General features: G+C 29.3%; 1 protein-coding gene across 4 annotated transcripts in view; it reads left to right on the top strand.

Annotated features, from left to right (window-relative positions):
* The window catches only part of LOC142317314 (NAD(P)H oxidoreductase RTN4IP1, mitochondrial-like), a 50,762-nt gene extending 39,012 nt beyond the window's left edge, over positions 1 to 11,750 (top strand). For 2 of the 4 annotated variants that reach the window (XM_075353752.1, XM_075353753.1), the window contains exons 9-11: positions 1,047 to 1,212; positions 2,506 to 2,696; positions 11,501 to 11,750. In XM_075353752.1, coding sequence (XP_075209867.1) covers positions 1,047 to 1,212; positions 2,506 to 2,696; positions 11,501 to 11,549 — 406 coding nt within the window. In that variant the 3' untranslated portion in view covers positions 11,550 to 11,750. Of the gene's footprint in view, positions 1 to 1,046; positions 1,213 to 2,505; positions 2,697 to 3,941; positions 4,088 to 8,914; positions 9,111 to 11,500 lie in introns of all 4 variants that reach the window. The other 2 variants (XR_012754702.1, XR_012754701.1) reach the window with 2 other exon arrangements.
* The last annotated feature ends 1,141 nt before the right edge of the window (positions 11,751 to 12,891 follow it).

Genomic DNA, 12,891 nt, shown 5'->3' with positions numbered 1-12,891 from the left:
CATTAGGGTCTCCTCTAAATTATGATCAACATTGCTAATAATGTCAAATTCTGAGTTATGTAAAGTTGTTGATTTACACTGCAATTTATGGTAAATTATTGAACTGATATTGAAACTTAATGAAATTTTGGAGGCCACGTCAGCTAATTGAAGGTTTACATTGCATCTTATGTGATAACCTGACTTGTTTGTTTCTTATTGTAATGCTCATTTTTATTTTTTAATAATATGCAATTAAATGACAGTGAAAGTAATAGGCCTAGTAAAATTTATTCTGATAGCCTAGAAATTTTTTTCAGAGGATATGTTACAAAGTTATTGTTTTATTTTCAATTATTTTGATTACTGTAACTAAAATATTCATGAGAAACACTGATTTTCCGCAGGGGGTGTATCAATTATCCTTAGAATTTTCTTGTATTGGCAATTCAGGAATAGAAGTGTAGGTAAAATATGTTAATGATCCTTATACTTGTAAAATTATACTTACGTAACAGAAGATTGTTTTCTAGTATTCAAATTTTTTTTTGAACATTTAAATCTTTACAAAACTTTTTTTCATTTTATTAAATGGAAACCTATTAACAATGATGAAAATTTAATGCTTTTTATATATTTTTTTATTTCCCAAGTACAGGTTATTTGAGATAAGACATATCTTACCTTAATAAAGTACTTTACTGGATCCTGCATCCTTAGTCATTATTTTTAACTTTTAATGAGCAGTTTAATCAAATAATTAACTTATGATTGAGGATCAATAATTTGGATTTTAATAGTACAGAAGAATAATATGAATCTTAAAATAGTGGTTTATACAAAAAAGGAATTGCTTATTTTGTTGAATTGTTTTAAATAAATAGGACAGAATATATTTGAAACAATAAAAATTATAAAATCTTGAAGGATTAATTTCAAGCTGATAGAGTACAAATCTTGAACCTTCTGCATGAAAGTCAAAGATACTACCTCTGTCACAAAAGTTGAAAATTTGTATTAAAGGTTCTGAAGCCGCTTTTTTGCCTAATTTGTTGTTGATGTTACAGATTCAATGTTGTTTTTAACAATGCTGGTCCTGTTGCACATCAATTCTGTCTACGTCTTTGTACTCCAGAAGGTTTTGTTGTTACCCCTGTATGTTCATCACTTGCTTCTGATACATATGGAATTATACTTGGTTCATTATACTCAGGATGGGTTCGAATAATACATGTAGGTATCTTTTTAATTACTTTTGTACATAAATAAATAGTATATTTATTATTATTTAACTTGTCAAACATATTTAAGAGAAAAAAAAATTAGATGTATGTTTTTTAACAACCACTTAATGATCAGTTAGTGAAGGATTTACCGTTAAGAATACATATTTTTTTAATGCATCCTCTGTTTAAAATGACAATATGTGTAGATGAGCATTATTGCAGAATTATCGGCTCTGTGGATTGTTAAACATGGCATCTCCTAGCTTCTCATGGCTTCTCTTAGGTGTTTTAACATCTCTGTGTATTATACAGAATTTACAGTTGACCCGGCTTCCATATAATCAGTTTTGTGCATGTTTGGAATCGCAGAATACTGTGAACAGAATTTTTTTGTAAAAGATTGTTTTGAATTTTTTATTTGTCGTGAATCTGTGCCGGTATTCCATGATCTGCTGTTTTTTCTGGGTTTTAATGATGCACCCAAGTTTCATCTCTTATCACAATACTTAAAAGTCTCATCACAATTTCAGAAGCTGTTCACAACATTCCTTTTATTGTTGTATGTTCTTTTCTGTGAGTTTGTGTGACATCCATTGTGAATACATGTTACAGTAACTCAGTTGTGCAATAATGTGTCATTCTTTCAACATGCCTATCTATGATGCATTGTAGCATGATAAGGTCAGTTTGAATCAATTCATCACACCTTTTGGTGCATCGTTTGCGAGGTTTATCCTCAATAATCGCTTTACCATCCTCGGATGCACAAAAGTTTATTGCCCTCCTAATACAGTACTTGATCAATAGTTTCATCACTATTAACAGCTATTAGGTGATGAATATCACTAGCATTCACTTTTTCCATTGTTTTAGATGCATTGACATAGCATGCCTACGTGATTGCATAATAATGGTGAGAAAGTACGGGTCAGTGAGTTTTGGAATGTTATGTAGGGAAATGACCCTACAAGATGATAGCACCTGTTGCCTTATCTGTCAATTTGTTCTCCCATTATGTTTCAGTGTGCATTACATTTTCAGCTACCCTTCATAAATTGATACAATTTATAAATAAAATACCAAAGACTTTGTCCAACTTTAGACCTGAAACTAAATGAAAATAACAGTCAATTAGTATAATAAATGTTGTGTTGCATATAGCTGGTACTTTTATCCTAAAAGTACCAGCTATTCATTAAGTACCTACTATTCATAGAGTAGCATAGAAAAAAAATATTCTGTAAGTTTTATGTTTTAATTTTTAATAAGTTAATGTTTAATTCTTCTCTATATTGCATAGGCAATCTTCGGTAGTACATCATGGGGAACTGTTCCATTAAATGCATCAATACTTGATGAGTTATCAAAACTAGTTGATTCGGGTGTACTGCAGCCTGTGGTAGATAAAATATTAATACCACATGATTTTGATAAAGCATTTCAACATATTGACTCGGCTCACGCTATTGGAAAAACAGTTATACAGTTCAGGTTTGTAGTTTTTATTTTAACTTTGTCATGAAACTTTAAGTTATTTCAGGTTCACATTTTATGAAAAATTAAACTTTTTTTATATATATATATTACATAACAATAATATGATGTTTTATCCTGTTTTCTAACAGCAATTTTAACTGATTTTTTCAAACAAACATACATTCCAGTATTTTTATAGTTAAATGTCAGTTCAGTAGAACTATGAAATAATCATTTAATTAATTTACCTGTCCTTCAAGTGGCACCTTATAATAAAGGTTTTCCATCAGAATGGAAGTAATATGTTAATTGTACAGTTAATAAAACTTATGTATTCTACAGAAATGTAGAAGAAATTTGTCTCATTTGTGCAGTCTTGTCCCAGGAGTAATCCAGAATAGAATTAACGAAAATGTTCATGTTAAACAAATGATGCTTGCTTGCTATCTTGCTTCATTTTCTCTCTGTCCACCACTTTCTTTTTTATATAAAAATTGATTTCATTAGAAAGTATTGAGATAAGTTGGAAAATTTTACCTTTAAACATTCCAAATTGGCAGTTATCTGAATGTTTTAATCATTAATACCACAGTAAATATTAGTTCTATTAAATAATGTTTTATTAGATATTTATTTCTTTATTATTATTATTATTATTACCATTACTGGACGCTGCATTCTGATTGCACTACTTATTGTATTTGATAACTTTCTTATTTCTTATCCTTACTATAGAACTTGATTCATCTGCAAATTATAAAAAAGATTTTCCAATATTTATTTAAATATTGCTTAAATGTAAATTTAAGAATTTATGTATTTATTACTTTTTACTTATGTTAGATATGCTTACTTACGTTAATATTAATTATTTTGGTATAAACATGTTTTATTATTAAGCCTGAATACTTAACCTTTTAATTTTATTAAACTATATATGTATTCATATTTTAATGCAAATAATCAAATTCACTATGAATATCTGTTATGTAGCTATAGAAATTGTCTATTAAAAAAAAATCTTGAGCCAGTGAGATTCATTTGCAATTTCAATAGGTTCTTTTATGTAGTACGAGACTAAAATATATTTGTGAACAAACATATGTATATATAATATAATTTATTTATTTTTATGCTGTCGTGTACTTGAAAAAATGGATTGTTTATTACTAATGAAATTGTTGCAGATGATAGAAATAAAAACTAAAAACTTCTTGTTGAAATGTAAAAATTCCCATTATTTTTATATTTTCATTGCAGCTCTGGGTAATGGTTTTGCTGATGAGTAAAATCAGACTATGGAAATTTGTTTACAGAACTTGAAGATCTTATACAAGTAGTTATCGAGAATCAGCTTGCTCCTTATGGCCTGTATTATTTGTGGCAGGTTTTATTAACCCTACCTGGTACGCACTTTTATTGCACATTTGTTTAACTGTGTTAATTGTTGGTTAATTTTAGTAATTGTGTTTCCCCTCGGTTCTTGTTTATTTTTTTATCTGTTTTAGTTTACAATAACTTTGAATAGCTAAGATTGTAAGTATTGAAAGTAATGTTTTCCTAGGTAAAAATAAGTGAAACCCCCACCGGGTTGGTCTAGTGGTTAATGCGTCTTCCCAAATCAGCTGATTTGGAAGTCGAGAGTTACAGCGTTCAAGTCCTAGTAAAGTCAGTTATTTTTACATGGATTTGAATACTAGATCGTGGATACCGGTGTTCTTTGGTAGTTGGGTTTCAATTAACCACACATCTCAGGAATTCTCGAACTGAGAATGTACAAGACTACACTTCATTTACACTCATACATATCATCCTCATTCATCCTCTGAAGAATTATCTAAATGGTAGTTACCGGAGGCTAAACAGGAAAAAGAAAGAAAGAAGAAAAGAAAGGTAAAAATAAGTGAAAGACCAATATGAATTGTAAACTATGAATTATAATTAATCTTTTGATGTTAGCATATGTACTGAATAGTGAATGATAAATATTTATGAATAGCAAAGAATTATAATTTGAAAATAAATAACATATAGTAATTAAAGGTTAATTAAGATAATTTTTATCAGGATTCAAGAATTTTATTAGTTAAATTATAAAGGATGGATAATGCAAGAAAAACATTAAAAGCAGCAAGTTGCTAGAGATGAAAACTTTTTTCAGATAAAAATTTTCCTGTATCAATGACATTAAGCATACATCTCTGCAGTTGTCACATTGTTAATCCACATAGTCTACCTTTATTCATTGACAAACTACAGATCTTATTGAGTAAAATGGGTTTATTAGAACTTTTGTTTCATGTATGATGTATTTTAATTATATTTAAATTAGTCAAGTGGCCTGCCAATTGAGAAATCAGTTTGTAATTTGTTTTTTGAATGCTATTATTAACATGTGATGAGTACATAAACATTTAATCACATAGCTGTTTTTTTTTTATAAGACCTTATGTATAGGAGGAACAAAAAGGTTTTCCATGAATCAATATTCATGATTTGTGTTTTCCTTAGATTTTATGAAATTTCATGGTTGAGTTACATGAAATTATTTGAAATATTGAAAGAATGTGTGCATATCAGGTGCCCAGGATGCTCATAGAGAAGTACAGTAACAAATAGTTTGCAAGTACTTCACTGCTTCCAGTTGGTTATGAAAAGAAACAGATGTTTAGCCACATTTTAACTGAAGGTAAGAGATATACTCATCTCCTAAGGCGTAACATGTTACGCCTTATCTGAAACAACCCTTACAGTGGTATTATCACTTATCTCCATGAAGACAAAAAAGTTCAAGTTGAGTAAAAAGATTATGTATACCATTTTCTGAGACAGATGTGATATTTTTTACCACCCTTATATTAATTGACTCACTCTTGGATGCGATGTATGTGAGATTCATGGTATGGAACCTTTCAGTTGAATTTTGAAGCTCTTCCACTTATCCATTCACTCTGAAATTTTGCATACAGGTTTGTTCCTGATGGCAACACATTTTCAAGTCACTAAGATGCGTTAATTAACTTAACTTAAACTTTCATATTTTCTAAGTGAAAAAACTGCCCCTTGTACTTATGCAACCTCATTTACTTGCTGCATATTTTCTTAGTGAAAGAATTATCTGTGTTTGTAATATTGTCGTTTCAATTGATAAATTGAACGAATGTATTTTTTCTACAGCTGAAACAAAAATTCAAATTTCATGTAACTGTTACATTGAATATTTACATCTGATGATTCATGATACTTATGAGCTAGTAAATAAGTCATTACTCCTCTTCAATCATAAGTGAGAAGTGCACATTTTCCTCGTAGATTACAAACTAAAATCAAAATCACCTTAAAATTGCAAAAAAAAAAATCAAACGTAATTTTGCTGCAGACAGAATTTAAACACGCAACCGCACACATTGTGAAAAAAAATTGCCTGCAAAACACTCTGGCTGGACAAAAAAAATTTGTATGAAAGTGTAGGAATTTAAAATATGAAAGTGCCATATGAATGCAGGATGTGCTGAATCAAAAAACAAATTGCTGCATGCACATCTAGATTATGGCAAGAATCAAATGCAAAAAGCATGATTTCTCCATCTTTCTCCAGTCAAGTGGCCCTAATAAGAGTCTTTTCCAAAAGAAAAATGCATTAAAAAATTTCTTTGAAGTGAAATCTCTGAACAATGCAGTTTCATTGGAATGATACAGAATTCCGGATAGATGAAATATCTATGGTACCATATGAAATGCTGGTCATGATTGATTCACGTTTTAGACAATTAAAGAACATCTACTCGCCATATCGTGGTATAAATGTTTTGCTCTTAGGAGGTTTGTGTCAATTAGCGCCATTAGAAGCCATCAGCTTTTTGACCAGCCTGAGTCAATGCAGTCAGCAGTACATCTCTGGTGAATGTTTCTATTAGTTGAGTTGGAGGAGAATATGAGACAGAAAAGAGATATGAAATTCATAGATCTGTTGAATGCGTTGAGAGTTGGTGAAATGAAACCTCATAAACAGCAGTGAGCTGTGTGAGATCTTTGCTGGGGCTTCATTTACAAGAACTGGATTGCTCAAAGTTGTGGAAAGAATCCATGTAATAATGCAGCATTACAAGAGATGGAAACACTGAGATCTACCAAAAATATGAATGTAAATTCAGATTTTACTGTGGTTATACTGTATCTATGATTGCTGAGTGAGTAGGTTTTAGCTGATATGGATATAACAGTCATGTTATACTGAGAGTAATGGAGTTTAAGGTGTACATAGGTGGTTCAAATAGAATTGTATGTGGTTTATGTTAAATTATTACTGGTGTTTGGAAATCTGGAATTTCCTTTGGTGTATTGAGTGACATTACTGACTGGTTCAGTGTATGCATGCACAAGAGATTTTAATATATGAGACTAGAGACCTAGGATTTGTGATGTTTGAAGTGTATATGAGTATATACAGTAATATTTTAAGATATTTGAACTTCTAAAGCTGCCTATATATACTCTTGTCTGCAGTATTGGAAATCAGAGGCATGAAAACTTCAAAAGATCGCTCAAAACTGTGTGCTAGTGCAGCTGTGAAGTATAAGCTTATAAAGAATAAAAAGTAGAAAATAAAAACTCTATAAAAAACGTTTTAAATACCACTCTTATATTAAATGCATTAAAAAGTAAAAAATAAAAAATATGTAAAAAAGATTTTTAAAACACTACTCTTAAATTAAACGCATTAAAAGATAAAAAATAATTTGAATAATGGTATCTCAGAATGGATTTGAAAACAAGCTTTGATGATGATATGTAAGAGTTTGTGAAAATCATAGCTAGATTCAAATTAAAAATTTGATGTTTTTTGCCAATTTTTTCATATGCATGAAAGAGTGGGGTGCAAAGATTTGTACTTTGACATGAGATCCCCACTCATTAGGCCATTCATCACGCATATGAAAAAATTGGAAAAAAATCAAATTATTAATTTGAAGCTATGACTTTCACATTATCTTACATATCACCATCAAAGCTTGTCAAATCTATTCTGAGATACCATCCTAAAATTATTTTTACCTATTAGTGTGTTTACTTTGAGTGGTGTTTTAAAAAATCTTTTTTACATGTTTTGTGGAATTCATTCCCTGAAGCTTAACACTGTAGTGTTTGTTTGAAATATAGAATACCTACAAAATATCATTTGGAATAAAAGGCAAAGAATGTTGACTTTCTCTTGAACCACAATAATGCTTGAATTCACTATGCATCTGTCATGTAAAATAATTCACATAAATTTAATGTGAAGACTTGCATCAGTATCTCTTATGTCTTTAGGCATCTAACAACTTACATATTTTTTTCTATACCTTTTGAAGCTCTTCAGTAGCTGCCATTTTGATGAGAAGTTTTGAAGTGGTTAATGATACAAGTGGCTAATTTCTACAATATTTGAGTTATTTGCTGTGCTTTGATAAGTCTCTTATTAATGGTGCTTACTTTTTTGATGATTAATTTAAAACGTGTAGAATTTTATGTATATAACTGTCTTACTTCTTGATTACTCTCATAGAAAAATTCTAAATTTTAGATGAGTTAATAGAATTCAAAACTAATAGATTTTAACCCTTTGAAGACCAGTTGATGATTTTTTTGTCAGGTTCAGTTTTGTCATTGTTAGTTTGTTATTGTTTTGAGTTGGCCATGAAATAATAGTTTGTTCGGAGAGAGAAGGAATATGTTTTATTTTATTTATTTAGATTTTTACAATACTATATTTATTGGTGCGTTGAATAGTACGTAGATGAGCCGAGAACATTGTGCGTTTATCATTATTTTTAATTATTTGTGACGTTCGGATCATAATATTTTTCAGGAAAATATTTATTAGTTAGTTACTATAATAACGCATTTCAAAGGTTGATCAGGAACTTAGAAATGTTCAATCTGATAGTGATTCGTGTTCTGAGTTACAGTTTAAAAAATTTAATTTTACAAATTTGACTAAAATTTCTTGTCAAAAATCATTCAATTTCAGGTTTAACACAAAACAGAGTAACGATTCTAAAAATCTTGATTCCCATGGTAAAATTGTCTCCAAAAAAGGTCTGGTCCTCAAAGGTTTAAAATGGAAGGAATTAGATTGCTAGAAATAAAAACGACATGAAATCATATATTCATATTTATTTTCTTTTGTATGTTAATATAATTACATTTACAAAGAAATTAACTTTGTTACTTTTGCTCTAAAATTCTAGATATGATGAGCAGTTCATCGTAAATTGATAATCTTTTGTATACAAGACTGTCTATTTTGGAAAACATAATTTAAAAAATAAAGTTTGAAATAGGTTTTATGTTACAGAAGAAGTATTACTATTAGACATGTCAGAATACGGAAATATGAAATCTGTTATAGATTTTTGTTTATGGTGCCAGGAATAAAACAGTTAGGTATACAGAGGTTTATAGAAAACGTTTCTTATGTATTAGGTATTCATAATGATAAACATCTTTTTAAAAAGAATAAAAAAATTTTTAAACAAAAATGTTTTTACTTCATTCAAGAATGCCTTAATAGTAAATAAGTTTAGCCTTGATTAAATTATATACATATAAGCAATAGTAAGGTTATTGTAGGTGTAGAATAAAATAAATTCAACTTTTGATTCACCCTGTAATTGAGTCAGTACAACATAAAATTCACCCTGTAATAGTCGCAGGAAATTACTAAAAAAAAAAAAAGTAGATGGTTCAGTAAGTTTGGTTTTAAATTTGCACGATTAAACATTTAATTTTCTATTAAAGCATTTGTTATTTGCCTAATAAAAATATAATAATAATAATAAAAGCATTATATTTTAGGTTACATACAAACTACTATAATAACCCTGATTGTTTGGACTACACAAGGACAGATAAATCAAAAAGTCCAGATGATCAGGTCGTCATTTTTCTTATCGAGATCACAATAAAAGTGTAATGGTAAAATGTAGAATTTTATTTGAAATTGTTTTTAATACTTGTATTAACAATAAATTTAAACTTTATATACAATAAGATCAAATTTAAAGAAAATAGATTAGTAAAATGGAAATAGGCTTACACGCTAACATTATATCACATTTCTTTTAATGGGATAGTTTTGTGTACTATTGTAGCTATAACAGTAGCTACAGTAGTACACATTGTTGTATGTGAGTACAATAATATGACAATATGAAAACTTAACGTCTTTCATCTAATTTATATCTATGAGCCCATAAGAAAAGTAAAATTTTTCAATTTGAAAAATGTAATTCATTCTGTCTTTATTTCAGAATACTGTAGAAAATCGTACCAAAATTACAAAAGGAATCCAAAGTTTTCATAAAATATAAATGTGCGTATTTAAAATATCCTTGCGCTGAATTGGCTCAGGTGTCCATATAAATGGTTATACTACACTTATTCCATGTAGAAAAAAAATCACTCATACTTATAAGTAAAAGAAGTAAAATATGTAAAGTAGAGAACTACAAAACTTGACAAATTATGTTATATTTTTGCACTTGGATTATTCATTATTTTTTGCGTAAAAAAAAGTAAAGTGTTGAAAAAAATAAAAAGTTGAAAACTTTCTGCTATTGTGCAGCACTCACCTCGCTCTATGCTGGCATTGAAGTGGCCCCTTCACTGGTCAATTGAAGAGTATGATAAAAAAAAAGTTTGATAAATTTCAATAAAAAAAAATGAGAAGTAAAAGAATAAAAGAAGAATATTCAATAAAAAAGAATATTCTAAGAAACATTGCGCAAAGCTAATTATAAAAATGAAAGCATAGAAACACCAAGCTTTACTAGTCAGTAATTCCAGGGATATTAAACTTGTGTCAAAAGCGGTTACAACAAAATTCCATGGGGATCCTCTGAAAGATGTTTAATTGGCACATTATGGGTAAGTTTCCTTTCTCACTGGCCATCACTTTTTCTTATTCTTGATTCCTTCTTTCCTAGTATTTATTCTGTGGATTTAGGCTTGATCATGCTAAGGGAATTATGCCTGACTGCCTAAAAATGAGATCTTATGGTGTTATTACCAGACATAATCCATACTGCAAAGTCCAATCCATTTGGATACTTAAAAGCATCCATTAGTCCAGAAATAAAATCAGTGAAGGAATGGACAACTGAAACTGTACTATACTGGTTATGCCATTAGTATAGTTTTTGTCAATTAAGAGAAATAAGCATTCACACAAATAAAATTGTAAACTGTTTTCACACCAGCACTAATACAGCAAGGAGTCGTGAACATTTCAGTCATCAAGAATACCAAGAAGATACCTCAGAAGAATTTTGTTAAACAAAAAAATATATCTGGATTACAATCATTATGATAAAATATCATTGGCATTATGATATAACTACATTATGAGCTCAACCATTACCTGAGATAAATAGTATTGTGGTACTGTCACATTATGAAGGCTGCCCTACCAGAAAATACTGCAAAGTATTTTTTTCCTTGTGAAGTAATGAAGGAAAGAAGATAGGGTGGTCAGGAAGGGTCACATAAATTTTCTTTGGTTAGGAAGGGAAAGAATAGAAGTTGTTTTGATCAGTCTTTATAATGAAAGATAAATAATATTAAAGACTAAATAATAAGTAAGAGAGACTAAGAAATTTATTAGGTAATTTTAATTAAATTTGTCACAATCTAAAGTTCTTAATTTAATTGGTAAACTGTCAGTTTTATTTTATTTTTTTGTTCATCAGTATTGTATTATATAGTACAATTTATTATAAGAGTAGTAATATGAAATATAAATCTTTCCTATAAATCTTTTTTTTCTGTTTTGACAGTTCTTCAAGGATTCTACTGCCTCACGGACAGCCTGATGTTGTTACCTAATAACTATATGTAAAGATGTTTTAAGATTAAAAGGAACTGCTATAAATATTCTGCCATTTGTCTATTTATATATCATCACTAAAGTATTGGTTTTAATTTTGTACATAATTGTATTTTAATATACATATTGTTGTACCATAATAGTTGTTATTTAGTAAAAGTGTAATATATGTATACAATAAATGGTGTTTTTTGTTTTAAGTTTTGATTAGCTTTTTTCATTAAAGTATAATAAAATCTTAATTTTTTCAGTTAAAAATTATATTTTTTTTCAAAAAATCTTATTTATAGTATGATGTTGTATCCTTCTTTAATTTGTTATTTAATTTTATGAGTAAATTCCCCTTTCCACATGATTAGTAAGTAATTAAGTTTTATGAAAAGTATATAGTAATTAATTAATGATGAATTTGTTAGAATAGGCACAAGAACATAGTACCAACATTGTCATTTACGTAGTACCAACATTGTCATTTAACTACCACGAAAGAGGGGGTTGCCATTTGACAAATGGAGGTACAAGAAGGGGTGGTGCACTCTTGCGCAGTATATATTGGGTAAAGCAAAGTCTCTAATCTCTCCTAAATAATTGTTTAGAATTAGAAAATATTCAACATTAGAAATGCATTCCTTTTATTTGAAAGTTAGGATGAAATTATAAATTACAGACATGAGATGGTGAGCACCTTAAAATAAAATTATTGGTGAAGGAGTGTAATCATACTATATTGGCCTATAGTGTAAGATTGTATTCCTTCTGGATATAGAGTTTCCTTAGAGCAATTGTTTGTATACCTCATTTTTTTTCAATATATATTAGCCTTTTTTATAAAGCAAAAAGATGATTTGTAAACAGGTCCTTCCACAAGTATATTAAGTAAACTGACAGCAATGCTTAAAAAATATAGAAAACAGTATACAGAATTCAAAGAGTCTTTTCTCTGATGGCGTCTTTAGATTATACAGGTTGTCCCATTTGAAATTCCCTATCCAAAATATTACACATATTGACGTGAAACAAAAATTAAAGGCTGTCTCATCAAGTTAGAACAAAAAATCACATCACTTCCACATGTCCCCCACCAGTCACATGAAGAATATCCAGCCGATAGGTGATTTCTTGCTATGTTTGTTGAAGAATTTCTGGTGTGATGGTTGGAATGAAATTCTGAATGCTCTTGCACAGCTTCTGGATGTTTGCTAACCCCCTTTTGTTGTATATACACTGTCTTTGACAACCAAAGGGGTTATATCTGGTGATCTGGGTGGCCAGGTAATTGAATCACCTCTTCCAATCCATCTACCAGGAATCTTGACATGTTGGAGCAGTTTGCGTTCCCCT

Source organism: Lycorma delicatula, chromosome 1 (assembly GCF_047948215.1).
Source record: "Lycorma delicatula isolate Av1 chromosome 1, ASM4794821v1, whole genome shotgun sequence".
Taxonomy (NCBI): Eukaryota; Metazoa; Arthropoda; class Insecta; order Hemiptera; family Fulgoridae; genus Lycorma; species Lycorma delicatula.
The sequence above is the reverse complement of the archived record's forward strand: the minus strand, read 5'-3'. Positions and strand labels throughout refer to the sequence as shown.